General features: G+C 49.5%; 1 protein-coding gene across 4 annotated transcripts in view; it reads left to right on the top strand.

Moving 5' to 3' along the window:
* The window catches only part of SBNO2 (strawberry notch homolog 2), a 50,313-nt gene that overhangs the window by 30,274 nt on the left and 4,778 nt on the right, over positions 1-15,261 (top strand). For all 4 annotated transcript variants that reach the window (XM_059869867.1, XM_059869865.1, XM_059869866.1 and 1 more), the window contains 21 exons: positions 89-249; positions 663-796; positions 1,369-1,459; positions 2,499-2,642; positions 3,162-3,279; positions 3,685-3,790; positions 4,491-4,644; positions 5,409-5,585; positions 6,996-7,093; positions 9,231-9,313; positions 10,188-10,376; positions 11,156-11,328; positions 11,733-11,864; positions 12,116-12,251; positions 12,562-12,674; positions 13,163-13,234; positions 13,939-14,047; positions 14,281-14,355; positions 14,658-14,801; positions 14,938-15,032; positions 15,149-15,241. In XM_059869867.1, coding sequence (XP_059725850.1) covers positions 89-249; positions 663-796; positions 1,369-1,459; positions 2,499-2,642; positions 3,162-3,279; positions 3,685-3,790; positions 4,491-4,644; positions 5,409-5,585; positions 6,996-7,093; positions 9,231-9,313; positions 10,188-10,376; positions 11,156-11,328; positions 11,733-11,864; positions 12,116-12,251; positions 12,562-12,674; positions 13,163-13,234; positions 13,939-14,047; positions 14,281-14,355; positions 14,658-14,801; positions 14,938-15,032; positions 15,149-15,241 — 2,597 coding nt within the window. The remainder of the gene's footprint in view (positions 1-88; positions 250-662; positions 797-1,368; positions 1,460-2,498; positions 2,643-3,161; positions 3,280-3,684; positions 3,791-4,490; positions 4,645-5,408; positions 5,586-6,995; positions 7,094-9,230; positions 9,314-10,187; positions 10,377-11,155; positions 11,329-11,732; positions 11,865-12,115; positions 12,252-12,561; positions 12,675-13,162; positions 13,235-13,938; positions 14,048-14,280; positions 14,356-14,657; positions 14,802-14,937; positions 15,033-15,148; positions 15,242-15,261) is intronic.

The raw sequence follows: 15,261 nt of genomic DNA, 5'->3' as shown, positions 1-15,261 counted from the left end.
GGAGAACTCTACAGTGCCCTGGGCTCTGGCTGGGTGATGAGCTCTGGGAGTAAAGACCTGGACTGACCTGTATTCTCTTGTCATTCAGCCAAGATTGGGAAGCACCATCCTGACCTGGTGGTTGAGACAAGCACCCTGTCCAGTGTCCCCCCACCTGACATTACCTACAGCCTTTCCCTGCCCAGCTCCGTGGCTGACAAAGGCTCCCTGTCTGCACTACAGCTGGAAGCCATCATCTACGCCTGCCAGGTACCTCCTGCACCTCGGGTGTCTCACACCTGAAGGAAAATGCCTCTTGCAGGGCCAGGTGTTCACGTGTGTTTTAAAATGACTGTAATTTGGGTGATGAAACTCCTTTGGCATTTTAAATGCCTTTTGAAGGATTATTTGAAGCTGGGGGCTTCTGTGTGGTCTGTTCCCCAAAGAGCCAAGAACCCTGGACTTTTCTTGCAGAGGGTTTTATATTTGGAGGGCCTTTTCCATGAACTGCCACTTGTGAGCTTGATCATGACTCCTGACCTTTCCTGCTGTTGTTTGGCTGAGCAGTGCATGTGCATCTGTGGGATGTGTGAAAGGGTTAAGTGGTGTTCACATCAGAGCTCTCAGCAAAGGCAAATCTTTAATTTTAAGTTTAATTTTCCATTTTCTTCTTGATTTTGCAGCAACATGAAGTTTTATTGCCCAATGGGCAGCGAGCTGGGTTTCTGATCGGGGACGGTGCTGGAGTCGGGAAGGGCAGGACTGTTGCAGGCATCATCTTTGAAAATTATCTTAAAGGGAGGAAAAAAGCTCTGTGGTAAGTTGTTGAGGATTTTTTTTTTTTTTTTCCTCTTTTCCCGTAAGACCTTGGAGTTAGTTTGGATCTGGAAGTAAGGAATTCTTTAGTGCTGATGTTGGCTTTAGAGTTGAGTCATGCTGTGGCCTTGGGTAAGTCGTTTCCACCTCTTAGTGCCTGACTGCTGCCTGTGAAATGGGAATATTCCCCCTGCAGCAGGGATGGGGAGTGAGTCACTGTGAAATAGCAGGTTTTGTGCTCCTTGGGGTGAGATGTCAAGCCTGGCCCTGCTCTCCCTGGAGTCGTGGAGGGTTGTTCCTGGGCTTCCTCTGGTGCAGAGCCAGGAAGAAGGGGCTTTGCTGCAGATCACAGCCAGTGCCAAGGGGCAGATGGGCTGTCAGATCTCACACTGGGGGGTGTGGGCAGTGGCAGATGTGAAAACTCTGTACAGCTCCTCCTGCTTTAATCAGAGCTGTTAATCACCCTGTGCCCTGACTCCCCAGCCCAGACTCCCTGGGGACATACCCAGCCCCAACTGCTGGGGGAGATAAGCAGCCCCAGGAGGAGATAACCACCCCACGTCTCCTTCACAGGTTCAGTGTCTCCAATGATCTCAAGTATGATGCTGAGAGGGACCTGAAGGACATTGAGGCCTCCCACATTCCTGTGCATGCTCTGAACAAGGTAGGAGAGGAGCTGCACTGCTGCTCTGGGAATCAGGAGCAGTTGGAGGCTCTGGTGGAGCAGGACAAGGCTCAGGCAGCAGCAGAGCCTCTGCTCCCTCCTCCCAGCCAGCTCTTCCCACTCGGGGCTCCAGTTATTTTAATTGTGGAGCTGCACAGGGAGCACAGAGCTGTTCCCTGCAGGGAGTGGGAAGTGACTGCAGGCAAGTGCAACAGCAGAACTGGAACCTTCTTTACCATTCCTAAGAAATCCTGTGGAGAGAACAGCTCTGTGAGATGTGCTCTGCTCTTCTGGGCCAGCCTTTCCCAGTGCTGGTTCATGGAATCACTTCTCAAAGATGGAGGGAGAGCAGAGGTGCCTGGACTGGTGCCTGTTTTGGCCTGTGGTGGAGTCTCTGTCCAGTGTCTTCCAGTTCACTTACATCCTCTCCTCTGGCTTTAATGGTATTGAGCAACCAGCTCTTACAAAGAAACCACAGGTGTTTGACACCTCTGAATGTGCTCCACTAAGAGATTGAAAGGGATTTTGTGTTCAGCCCCAAAAGACTTCAAATGGAACTTTCTTCAGCTTGGGACCAAGCCTTTCCCCCTTGTACTTCATTACATGTGGGACCCATGGCAGTGATACAGGCAACAATGTCACCTGGTCAAAGAGAAAATTATTTTCCAGAAGGAATTAAAACAGACAGGAAGGGTCAAAGCAATGAAAGACTCTGAAGTGTTGCTTAAAAAAAAAGGAAGCCCTTTTTTTTGCCAGAAAATCTCTGTCCTCACACGGTCCCCACAGTTCACTGCAGGCTCCCAGATGTGCTGACACACTGGCTGGGGCACTTCTCCAGGCATTTACAGTCCCTGTCATCACAGTATTTCAGTGCCAAACACAAATGCTGAAGACATCAGCTACCAACAGCTTTTTGCTTGTTCTGAGCTCAGGCTGGGATTTGTTCTCAGAGCACAGCATGGAATGTGGGTAGGGATGGGTGTGACATGCTGGGGACAACAATCACACTGTGTGTGTGCTCCTGCTCTTCTTCCTGCAGATTAAATATGGTGACACAGCTACCTCAGAAGGAGTCCTCTTTGCCACCTACTCGGCGCTGATCGGTGAAAGCCAGGCCGGGGGACAGCACAGGACACGCTTGAAACAGATTTTGGAGTGGTGCAGGGAAAACTTTGAGGGAGTTGTATCCTAAAAAAAACCAAGAGACAAAAACTTGAGAGAAAGAGAGAGAGAGGTGGGGGGGGAGCTGCTGCTTTTAATTGTGCTTCAGCAGGGAACAAAGAGCCTGGGGCTGTGTGAAGTCACGGGGAGCAGCCCAGTGCCTTCAGGAGACAGGAATCCCCCACACTCACATCTCCATCTCCTCCTCCTCCTCCTCCTCCTCCTCCTCCTCCTCCTCCAGGATGTAGTTAAGAGGAGGAGGGGAAGAAGCAGCTGGGATTAACCTTTTCAGCATTCCTCTCCCTCAGTATTACATGACACACCTTGGAGGGGAAGGGAGAGGGAGGGGTGGATGACTTTGGATCTGAAGAGCACAGGGCTGGGCAAACCCAGCAGATTCCATGTGTGGGCCATGAGTCAGTCCTCTTGATACTGGGACAGGTTGTTCAGTTGCCTGGAGGAGACTAGGTTCTATTTTCTGTCTGCTCCCATCCTCTGGATGAAAATAGATCCTTTTTCCTTAACTGACACTCCCCTCCAGATTGTGTTTGATGAATGCCACAAAGCCAAAAATGCCAGCTCTACCAAGATGGGCAAAGCAGTGCTGGACCTGCAGAACAAGCTGCCTCGAGCAAGGGTTGTCTATGCCAGTGCCACAGGTGAGCTGCTCTGCCCACAGTGTTGGTGTGAGAGTGGCAGAGGTCCCCTCTGACCTAGAGGGGCACCCTGAGGTGTGAGTGTGTGTGAGATCCTGCAAGGAGAGGGCAGTGGTGCTGCAGGGCTAGAGAGGAGCTCAGCGTGCTGAGATCTGCCCCAAGCCCCATCACTGATGTTACTTGTGACTTTTTGGTGGGTCAGATTAATTTCTCTCCAGTTTAACTTGTTCCTGGCCAGCTGTTCCAGGTGCTTTGTGATGTTTACCCAGGGAATGTAGGGAGGGCAATGTTCAGAAAGGTCTCCACAGGCACAGTGGCAAATGACAACCTCTTCAGAGGTCTCTTCACTTGAGTCACAACTATTCCCAAGTGCTGTGGGTTTGGTGACGTTGATTTCTGTCCCAACAGGTGCCTCAGAGCCAAAAAACATGATTTACATGAGCCGCCTGGGGATCTGGGGGGAGGGAACCCCATTCCGAGCCTTCGATGAGTTCCTGCATGCCATTGAGAAGAGGTGAGTCCTGTCCAGGGGCCTTGTGTGGGACGTGGTGCAGTGCCTGAGGATGGGGTGGGCAGCATGGGCTGGGGCTGGTTCTGGAGAGGAACCTGCCCTGTGCTGCCCCAGAGCAGAGGGAAGGTCCCAGAGCTGGGGTTCAGAGCTGGATTCAAAACTGGGGTTCCACAGCTGGGGTTCACAGCTGAGGTTCCAAAGCTGGACCCACAGCTGAGGTTCAGAGCTGAGGTTCCCATCTGGGGTTTCACAACTGGGGTTTCACAGCTGGGATGCAAAACTGGGATCCAAAACTGGGGTTCCACAGCTGGGATTCTGACACTGTTGAGTCAGGGACGGAATGAAAGACTCCAGTGTTCAGAAGGTGAATCAGAAGGCCATTTAATAAAGGTAGGGGGTCTTTTATAATGTGACTTGCTAAGGTGAGAATTGATTGGTCTCAAAGTAAAAGCCTCTCACATTATTGGTGGACTATGAATAGCACACTCTGGAGAACCATATCTATAAACAATAGTTACAGAAGGAGAGATAAGAATTGTTTTAATTTTTTTCTCTAAGTCTCCCAGGCTTGGCCTGGGAGAAATTATCTCTGTTCTTTCTTTGACTGAACTGAGAATATCCACAGGGTTCCAAAGCTGGACCCACAGCTGGGGTTCAGAGCTGGGGCTCTGAGGTGGGTCCCACAACTGTTGTCTTCTCCCAGGGGAGTCGGTGCCATGGAGATCGTGGCCATGGACATGAAGGTCAGTGGGATGTACATTGCTCGGCAGCTCAGCTTCACTGGGGTCACCTTCAGGATTGAGGAGATCCCTCTGGATGAGCAGTACAAGGCTGTCTATGACAAGGCAGCCAAGCTGGTGAGCTGGGCCCCTTGGAGTGGGAGGCTGGGGTCTGATCATGCTTTGGGCACAGCCTCAGTATGTGGGAGGGTGTGAGGCCCCTAAGTGTGGCCATGACCTCAAACGTGTGGTGGTGTTTGAGGGTCTTCAGGACAAGGGAAGAGATGAGAATCTTGACTCTATGTTGATTTATTATTTTATGGTATGATATTATATTATATTTAAAATGCTATACTAAAACTATACTAAGGAAAGAGAAAGGAGACAGCAGGAGGCTAGAAAAGAGTGATAATAAAATCTTGTGACTGACCAGAGAGTCTGACACAGCTGGACCGTGACTGATCATCAAGTAAAAACAATCTACATGGAACTAATCAAAGATGCACCCGTTGGTAAACCATCTCTAGACCACATTCCACAGGCATCAGATAGTTATTGGTTACATTTCTTTTCTGAGGCTTCTCAGCTTCTCAGGAGAAAAATTCTAGCAAAAAGATTTTCATAGAATATGTCAGTGACACAAACATAGGAAGGAAAGGAGGTACACAATGCTCAGCTGATGTAATAAAAGAACTTAGACTTTTTTGCTTCTGTTTGGAAGTTCCACATTTGCAAACCAGAGCTGCATCGTGCTGATGGAGAGGATGCTCAGTGTTCATTCAGCCCAATCCACGCTGATTGTAAATCAGATTATCAACCTTCAGCCCGTTCTGATCACCTCCTGCACGGCAGGAACGACAACGGGAATTATATCAACTCATTCTCCTTGGTGTTATCTGCAGTGGGCAGAGGCCTTGATGGTGTTCCAGCAGGCAGCTGACTGCATCGGGCTGGAGTCTCGGAAGTCGCTCTGGGGGCAGTTCTGGTCGGCTCACCAGCGCTTCTTCAAGTACCTGTGCATCGCCGCCAAGGTGCGGCGCCTCGTGGAGCTGGCCCGGGAGGAGCTGGCCAGGGACAAGGTATGGGAGCACCCAGCCTCACCTGGGGGATGTGTTTGTCCCCAGGATGAGGTGAGAGATGAGTGAATCTGACTCCGTGTTCTTAGAAGGCTAATATTTTATTTTATTTTATTTTATTTTATTTTATTTTATATTTTATTTTATTTTATATTTTATTTTATTTTATTTTATTTTATTTTTTTTTTATTTTATTTTATTTTATTTTATTTTATTTTATTTTATTTTTATTTTATTTTATTTTATTTTATTTTATTTTTATTTTATTTTTATTTTATTTTTATTTTTATTTTATTTTATTTTATTTTATTTTATCTTATTTTATCTTATTTTATTTTATTTTATTTTTTATTTTTATTTTTATTTTTATTTTTATTTTGGACATATCATATCACACTATATAATATCATTATATTATACTATATTATATTATGTTATGTTACATTATATTACATTACATTACATTATATTACCTATATTACAGTATATTATACTATACTATACTATTATATTATATTGCATTGCATTATATTGCATTGCATTACATTGCATTACATTATATAACCTAATATTGCATATTATATTACATGTTATATTACATATAATATAATATAATATAATATAATATAATATAATATAATATAATATAATATAATATAATATAATATAATATAATATAATATAATATAATATAATATAATATAATATAATATAATATAATATAATATAATTATTAGAATAGAATAGAATATTATATTATAATTATTTAATATAATATGATAATATATAATATAACAATTATAATTATAATTATTATAATATGTAATACATAATATAATATTATAATTAATATATAGCATAATATTTTATATTAATAAATATATTTATATTTATATTTATATTATATATAATTTATAATATATATAAATTATATTATATATTATTATATATAATATATATAATATTATATATATTATAATAATATATAATATAATATAACAATTATAATTATAATTATTATAATATGTAATACATAATATAATATAGTATTATATTATATAGTATTATATTATATTATATTATATTATATATTATTTTATATTTATATTATATTATATTAATATATTATTACATCACATCATATCATATAATATTATACTAAAACTTTACTGCAGAATAGAGGAAGGATACATCAGAAGATTTAACACAAATGATAATGAAAAACTCGTGATTGACTCCTCTGAGTCCGACCCGGCTGATGGTGATTGCTCATTACGTAAAAACAATTCACACGAAGCCAATCAAACATGCACCTGTTGGTAAACAATCTCCAGCCACATTCCAAAGCAGCAGAACAGGGAGAAGCACCTCGGTGTGCCATCCCTCATGTCCCCATCACTTGTGTCCCCACAGTGCATTGTCATCGGCCTGCAGTCCACGGGGGAGGCTCGCACCAGGGAGGTCCTGGATGAGAACGATGGGCACCTCAACTGCTTTGTGTCTGCTGCAGAGTGAGTTAAAAATCCCTGCTTTCCTTTGTGGGGTGTGTGGGAGGAAAGCTCTGCCCTGGGGCACAGAGCACTGGCAGGTCTTCAAATGCAGTTTGATGTCACCTCCCCCTGTAGCACAGAGGGGACACTCAGGTGTCCTTGAGGTGCTGTATCCTCAGTGGGACTGTATGAGCTGCATCCTGGATTTTGAAGTCTCCCATGGACTCACAGGAAGAGCCTGATCCTACTCTTATGCACACATAAGAGAATTGTCAGAGAGCCAGAACTGCAGCTCAGAGCGAGTTTGTGTGGATCTGGCTCTGAAAAATGAGGCTGTTGACACAGAAGAAAGGAGCAAGAGAATTTACTGTGATGGCAGATGCTGGATTGATACTGTGAGGTGGTGTCAGTGGAGCAGGGGGTGGGAGGAGTGGTCTGAAGAGTTTAAATCCACCAGTGTTGGCTTTTAGCTCATGTATAAAGCAGGAGCAGTGTCCTGGCTGTGTGGCCGTTGTTCCCAGCTAACAGGAGAGCTGCCTGTGCCAGGAGTGAGCCAGCAGCAAGACTTGTGCTACCCTCTGAGCAGAGAGTAAGGCTTCTGCTCCCCCTCCTTCCTGCAGCTTCCAAAGCCCCAGCCCATCCCTGAATGCAGCTGTTCCTGCATGACAGGGGACAAAAATCTGACTTTGGGTTGGGTTTCTGCTGTTCTGCAGAGCTGTTTTCTTCCAAGTGACTTCTGCTGCAGGTGGGAGCAGTGGGACATGCCCAAGGCAGCGTGAGGCCGGGTTAGGCTGAGCTTTCCTCCCTTGCTGAGGGGGGTTTGGGCTGGTCTGTGTCACTCCTCTGCCTCCAGCCCATTGCTGAAAACCAAATACAGTGTGGTGACAGTGCACAGGGCAGGTCTGGCAGCTCTGTGGGTGATTTGGTCCCTTGGATTGGTTTCCATGTCACAGAACTCCAGTCTAGGGGACAGTGTGGTCCCTGGCTGAGTGGTGCTGGAGGAGGGGTCTGTCAGGGGTCTGTCTGTCCCACTCTGTGTGAATTGCTGTCCACTCCCAGGGCCAGCAGCTCTGTGTTTCACAGTCCTGGCCAGATCACCAAATGTCTCCTGGCATCTGCTCAGCCTCCAATGTATGTCCTGGTGTTCCAGCACTTTGGGGGATTTCTGGAGGGGGAGTGTGCTGGGAAGGAGCAGTTTAAAGATGCTGAGAAATGGGGTTAAAAATAAACACAGTCCTGTGGTGGGTGGATTCCAGCCCAGGGCTGTTTTCAGGGAGATGGGGAGGGCAAGTGTGGGAAATGAGTGGAATTTCACAGCTGGGAGGCTCCAGAGTCAGTGGTCATTAGGTCACCCCAGCACACAGGACAAGGGGTCATTCCTGGTGTCACATAACTGCAGACACAGAGCTCTGTCCCTCTGGGGAGCTGTGTGGTCACTGTCCCCTTCAGCCCTTCATGCCAAGGGTCCTGGAGCTCCCTCCCCAGTTCCTAAGTCTCCCTTTTCTCACCTGGGGGAGTTGTCATGTCCCTCCTCTCACCTGGTGCTTGCTGTGTTTGATTTGGAGGGTTTTTGGTTTTTTTTTTTTTTTTTTTTTTTTTTTTTTTTTTTTTTTTCAAGCAGAGCTCAATCAGCACTACCCCATTGCCCTGGGGGTTCATCCACACAGTCAGCATTTAAACATTTGGTCCTTGATTTGCAGAACAGTCCACAGAAACCTTTGATTTTCACCTTTTTTTTTTTTTTTTCACTTGGAACCACTGCACATCCATGTTCTGTCCCTTGGTTTTGTGGGAAGCAGGCCCAGGGCCAGGGAGTTGGAGAACTTTGGTGGATCATATTTGTTGGATGGTCTGACAGTGGTCTGTGCTTTCAGGGCATGGAGAGGGACTGGGACAGTGGGGCTTACTGTATTTTTGGTGTAACAGTTTCCCAATGTAGTGTTTCCCATTTAAAACTCCTTCTTGGTTGTTATATAAAGGACCTGCAGGTCCAAGAGCCACCTTGTACCAAAGGCTGGCTGAGCCCAAGCTGGTGGCCATGGATGGGGTGGATTGACCTCTCTTCCATGGAATGTGGGGCTATCCCAAACACACATTGGTATGTGATAACCAGCACGTGTTGCTGGCAGCTGGAATAAATTTTGCATCTTACTTTCAGAGGCGTCTTTCTATCACTAATTCAGAAGCACTTTCCTTCAAACAAAAGAAAGAGAGAAAAAGGAACTGGCATTAAAAGAAAACGTAAGATCTCCCTCACTCCCAGCCTCCTGCCCTGCTGCTGCCCCCCAGCCACTCAGCTTCTCTGCCTTTTGCCCTTCTCCCCACTTCATGCTTTTTGCTGCTCTCCCTGGTTTTGATTTGCCCTCTTGCACATCTCCCAGTGCTCCCTCATCCTGAGGACAGCAGCTCTGGGTTTTCCCCCCTTTTCCTCCCTCTGCTTCACTGCCCTTGTCCTGATCCTTCCCCTCGACCCACGCTGGGGGCAGATGGCACAAGGCCTGGCTGGTGTCTGAACCCCTCCTGCAGCAAGGGGGGTCCTCCACAACCCCTTACTTAGAGGATGGAAGGTGTCCTGAGGGAAAAAAAAATTTCCCTGCTGAATTATTTGTTGTGGCTGCAGGTAAGAAGAGTTTGGGATGTGGAGCAGGGGGAAGAGGGGGCAGCAGCACTGGCAGGTTGTGGAGCAGCCTGTGTGAGCTGATCCATGAACCCTCTTATGCAGAGGGGGCACGTTGTGCTGTGCTTCATGTCCCAAAACACCAGTGCTTTACTGCACACTCCTCTGGAGGCAATCCCCTGGGATTCCTTCCCTGAGGAGCTGGCACTGCTTAGAGCCAGCCATGTGCCCATCCTGACGTGTGCAGCCAACTTCAGCCCTGCTCAGGAGTGCCTTGTTCTTCCTTTCTCTCTCTTCCTTTGTCTTTCCTGCTCTCCCTCCCTCCCTAACTGCCACCCCCACCCCAGAGGCTGTGTCTTTCTGAGGTCAGGCTGTCATCTGGGGCAGGCTCAGCTCTTTTGGGACTCCTCCTCCTCCTGTCTCTGATGTGTCCCTCTCTGCACTGTCCCTGTGTCCTGCTGGGGCTGGGGCTGTGACACTGCTCCCTCTCTGGTGCAGGGCGTCCCAGGGGCCGCTGCCCCAAGGCTCTGCGGGGTCCCTGTGACCAAGGGGTTGTCATCAAGATCAGCGATGACAGCAGCACCGACTCGGACATGGGGCTGGACAGCGACCTCACCTCCTCCCCAGAGTCCCTGTTGGAGACAGACGATGTCATCTTCGTGGATCACACCTTCAGCGAGGACAGGGGTGAGCAGGGCGGTGACACGGGGACAGCTGGGGAGGGGTGGAGCAGGGGGCCCGGGGAGTCCCCAGGGGTCCCCTAAGCTGTGTGTTCACTGATAGCAGCAGGCAGGCAAGGAGAGTGCACATCGTTTCTGAGGGTGCTAATTAGCTGAGGGTTTATTGGGGGTCCCACTCCTGGGAGCAGCATGGTTTCTGAGGGAGAAGGGGGGAAGATGGAGGGAGGAAGGGGGAGAGAGGGAGAGCCTAGGGAGAAAAGGGGCCAAGAGAGACTCTGTGGTCTCCCCCCGCAGCTTAACAGGGAGATTCAAACAGGGAGATTCTTAACAGAGAGCTCAAAGTGGGCACAGAATAAGAATTGGGCCAATGGGATTACAGATCTTTGATCCTTCAGGGGAGGATCACAGGCTTGGAATAAACCGTACATTTTCAAGGGGTGAGACAAATGTGACACCACAGAGGGGAGCACTGTGTCCTGCAGAGACCCCTTCAGGCTTGGGACAACTTTGTGATCCTAGCTGGATTTTATCCTGGGGTCACTCTTGTGGGGTGGATCCACGTTAACCCACTGTGATCAGTGAGCCAGAGGGATCTGCCCTGTGTGCTCCTTCCCCCAGCAGAAAGGGGAAGCCCAGAGGGAATTCACTCTGTGCTCAGCATTTATTGCAGGTCATAGCGCCTTTGTCCAGCAACAGTGGCCCCAGAAACCCTCTGGAATATCTTTTCCCCCCCTTTCTGATGTGCAGTTACCAGGGAACTCTAAAATTCTGCCTTTCCCATTGTAGGTGGTTTCCACATACTGCCTTCCCAGAAAGAGCTGCACGGCCTGAGAGAGCTGAAGGTCGAAAAGATGAAACAGGACCTCCTAGCAAAAGTGAAAGCACTGGGCAAAGAGCTACCTCTCAACACCTTGGATCAACTGATTGATTATTTTGGGGGCCCAGAGAACGTGGCCGAGGTACTTCCCACTGTCAGTGTATTTTGGTGGCACTGGGTGACAGGGAAAGGGGCCAGCAAAGAATCAGACAATCATGGAATGGTTTGGTTGGGAAGGGACCTTAAAGATCACCTCATTCCACCCCTCTGCCCTGGGCAGGGACACCTTTCACTATCCCAGGTTGCTCCAAGCTCCATCCAGCCTGGCCTTGGACACTTTCAGGGATAGGACAGCCACAGCTTCTCTGGGCAACTTGCACCCATATAGAGAAAAATTTCTTCCATTAAAAAAAAAACAAAAAGAAAGTTCTTGCTGGCAGAGGGTTTCCTCTCCCCGTGAGAGGAAGAAGCTGTTGGGAATTGCCTGGATGGCCTTGCTGGGCTGTGTGGTTCCCCAGCCTGCAGCAGCCCCTGTCCTGTGTGCAGATGACAGGCAGGAAGGGACGGGTGGTTCGCAGGCCCGACGGCTCCGTCGTGTTCGAGTCCCGCGCCGAGCAAGGGCTCTCCATAGACCACGTCAACCTGAAGGAGAAGGAGCGTTTCATGCAGGGGGAAAAGGTGAGCTGGGCTCTGAAAACCTGCACAGGACTGGGTGTGTTGATGGGTGGGGGGCAGGGAGGGTGTCTGTGCCTCCCTGTGCCCTGCCAGCCTCAGGCCAGCAGCTCTCTGTGGGTTTCACCTGCTGGAAGGAGACAAAACCTCCCAGGTCCCTTCGAGGGCTGGGCCTGCTGTAGTACCTGGGGCTGTTTCTTGAGGCTGTTTAACATGTGTTCAGGAACCTGACTCTGTTCTCACTCATCTCTCTGTAGCTCGTAGCGATAATCTCAGAGGCCTCCAGCTCAGGGATCTCCCTCCAAGCAGACAGACGGGTGAAGAACCAAAAGCGCCGGGTGCACATGACCCTGGAGCTGCCCTGGAGTGCAGACCGGGCCATCCAGCAGTTTGGTGAGGGCTGGGTGTCCCTGGGCACTGTCACCTCCCCTGGGTGTGGGCAAGGCTGTGGGATGGGCCCTGGGAGGGTCAGGTGTGGTGGCAGCCCAAGGTGGATTTAGGAGATGTCTCTGTTGGGAGTAGAGCAGAGGCACAGTCACTGGTGCTGCTAGACTTGGCAGAGCTGGGTTTCTAGCCCTGAGCTCTGGGGCAGAGGATGGACTCCCCAGGGTGAGAAAGATGGGCATTGTGTGGCTTTTCTGGTTAACATTCCCATTCCAGACAGGCCATCCCAAGCTCCTGTTCCATCCCTGTTCCCATGCAGGCCGAACTCACCGATCCAACCAGGTCTCTGCTCCCGAGTACGTGTTCCTCATCTCAGAGCTGGCAGGGGAGAGGAGGTTTGCATCCATCGTGGCAAAACGCCTGGAGAGCCTGGTGAGTGCCCACAGCAGAGATCAGCTGTGATCCCAACACAGCTCTGATTCCCTCTGAGGAGATTCTGGGTCACAGCTCCCACCAACGTGGCCAAGGGGGGATTGTGTCACCCCTGGCTGAGGCATTGCAGTCATGGAATGCAGAAGGCTTTTAGCATCCTGGGATTTGGGAATGGAAGTGAGGAGAATATGTAACTGATTTCAGGGGAGCAAGCACCTGCTTCCAGATGCTGCAATTTCCCCACTATTACTGGAATATACACCCATATTATTCCCAAAAAGCTTACGAAATAATTAATGGAATAATTAGTTTGCCTCTGTTTCATTTCCTTCACTTCTGATAAATCCCCAAATCCTTTGGTAAAGTCTCAGTATTCTGGAGGAACACTGCCTCCCCATGGCACATTTGCAGACATGCCTTTGGCCATCCTTCCCTGGTGTTTTGCAACAGCTCAGAATAAGAACCTTTTGCTCCATCTGCCTTCCCAGGGTGCCTTAACTCACGGGGACCGACGGGCCACCGAGACCCGAGACCTCAGCAAGTACAACTTCGAGAACAAGGTGACAGGGCTGGGCTGGGGCAGCGTGGCTGAGAGGATGTTGGAAGAGCTGGGACAGGGAGCCAGAGGCAGGAGGATCATTGCTACTGTCTGCAGGCAGGGCCCAGCCTAGCACCGAGCTCCTGCTTGGAGTTATGGTCACACTGAGGACTCTTCCCAGCAGGATCTGGGAAGGGCACCCAGTCCTCTGCCCCCAGGGAAGGGTCTCCATTCCCCTGGGGACATGGGAGGCACTCACAGCTTCCCCCTTGCCTTGTCTGTTGCCTTCCTGGGCTGACAGTGTTCTCTGTAGTGTGTGACACCCTCAGCAGCGTGTGTCCCCTCAGCAGTGTCACCTTCAGCAATGTCACCCTCAGCAGTGTGTGACACCCTCAGCAGCGTGTGTCACTCTCAGCAGTGTCACCCTCAGCAGTATGTGACACCCTCAGCAGTGTCCCCTCAGCAGTGTGTGACACTCTCAGCAGTGTCACCCTCAGCAGTGTGTGTCCCCTCAGCAGTGTATGACATCCTCAGCAGTGACACTCTCAGCAGTGTCATCCTCGGCAGTGTTTGTCCCCTCAACAGTGTCATCCTCAGCAGTGTGTGATGCCCTCAGCAGCATGTGTCCCCTCAACAGTGTCACCCTCAGCAGTGTGTGACACCCTCAGCCCCAGCTCAGCTGCCGTGTCCGTTCCTCCCATGTGTGACTCTGGTCTCCTCCCACAGTACGGGGCCAAAGCCCTGGACAAAGTCCTGACCACAATCCTCAACCACACGGAGAGCAGGGTTCCCGTGCCCAGGAGCTATGAGAGAGGGGAGGACACCTTTTTCCGTGGTAAGAACATTTCCAGCTCCAGGGTTTCTGCTGGATGGGTTGGTCTCAGGTTTGGGATGCTGGAAGAACCGAGCAGGAGGTCAGAGAGAGAAAACAGGGGAAAGTGCTGCTGGCTTATGATGTCACTTGCCAGGCATGGGGAGTGGCTGAGTTCCTGAAGGGGAAGCAATCCTGCAGGAATGCTGGTGGGAGGCTTAACCCCAAAATGCAAAAGATGTCTTCTGCCATTCCAGAAATGAAGCAAGGGCTCATCTCCGTGGGCATCTGCTGCAGCCAGATGAAGTATGGCACTGTCTCTGTGGAGAAGGGTAGGTGTACAGCTGCTCCTGCCTAAGGCAGGGGGCAGATGGAAGAGGTGGGAGTGTCATGATGGCCTTCCTGACCTTGTGGAGTGTGCTGGGCACCTGGGCAAGATGTTTGCCTTGTGGGGAAGGCCCTGTAGGAGCAGCCTGTGCTGCAGATCCCATGGCCCCCCAGCTTCCTGACAGGAGCAGCCCTTGGACTGGGCTGCTGTCAGAAAGTTGGGGCTGCTGGGGGGGCTCTTTGGGAGGGGGCTGGTGGGTTCCATGTCCAGCTGCACCACAACACCTGACCCGCTGTGCTCTTGCAGACTGCTCCATCACCAAATTCCTGAACCGCATCCTGGGCCTGGAGGTGGACAAGCAGAACATGCTCTTCCAGTATTTTTCTGACACCTTTGACTACCTGATTGAGAAGGACAAGAAGGAGGGCAAATATGACATGGGCATCCTTGGTATGGAGAAGGAGGGGTGGTCACAGCTCTGCCTCCTGCACCCCTGGGGTTCCAGTTCCTCCCAGCACAGATCCTGAGACCCAAGGAGGTGCTTTTGGGAGGATGTTCTTCACAACAGCCTTTTCTCCTTCCACAGATTTAGCCCCAGGAGTGGATGAGATCTACGAGGAGAGCAAGGAGGTTTTCCTGACCCCAGGGCACCCGCAGGACGGGCAGGTTGTGTTCTACAAGGTGGGCACCTGTCTGTGCCTGGTTCTAGGCTGTGCTGAGGGGAGATTTGTGAGGCAGACACCGAGGCACTTGTCCTGCCCCTGGAGTTACAAATTCCTCTGTGTGTTCCTGTTCAGATCAGCGTGGACAGAGGCTTAAAGTGGGAGGAAGCCTATGAGAAGTCACTCAAACTGACAGGAACCTATGATGGGTTCTACCTCTCCTACAAGGTATGTCCCTGGGCTCTGCC

This window comes from Haemorhous mexicanus, chromosome 29 (assembly GCF_027477595.1).
Source record: "Haemorhous mexicanus isolate bHaeMex1 chromosome 29, bHaeMex1.pri, whole genome shotgun sequence".
NCBI classification, from domain to species: Eukaryota; Metazoa; Chordata; class Aves; order Passeriformes; family Fringillidae; genus Haemorhous; species Haemorhous mexicanus.
Note: the sequence above shows the minus strand (reverse complement) of the source record. Positions and strands in the feature narration are given on the sequence as shown.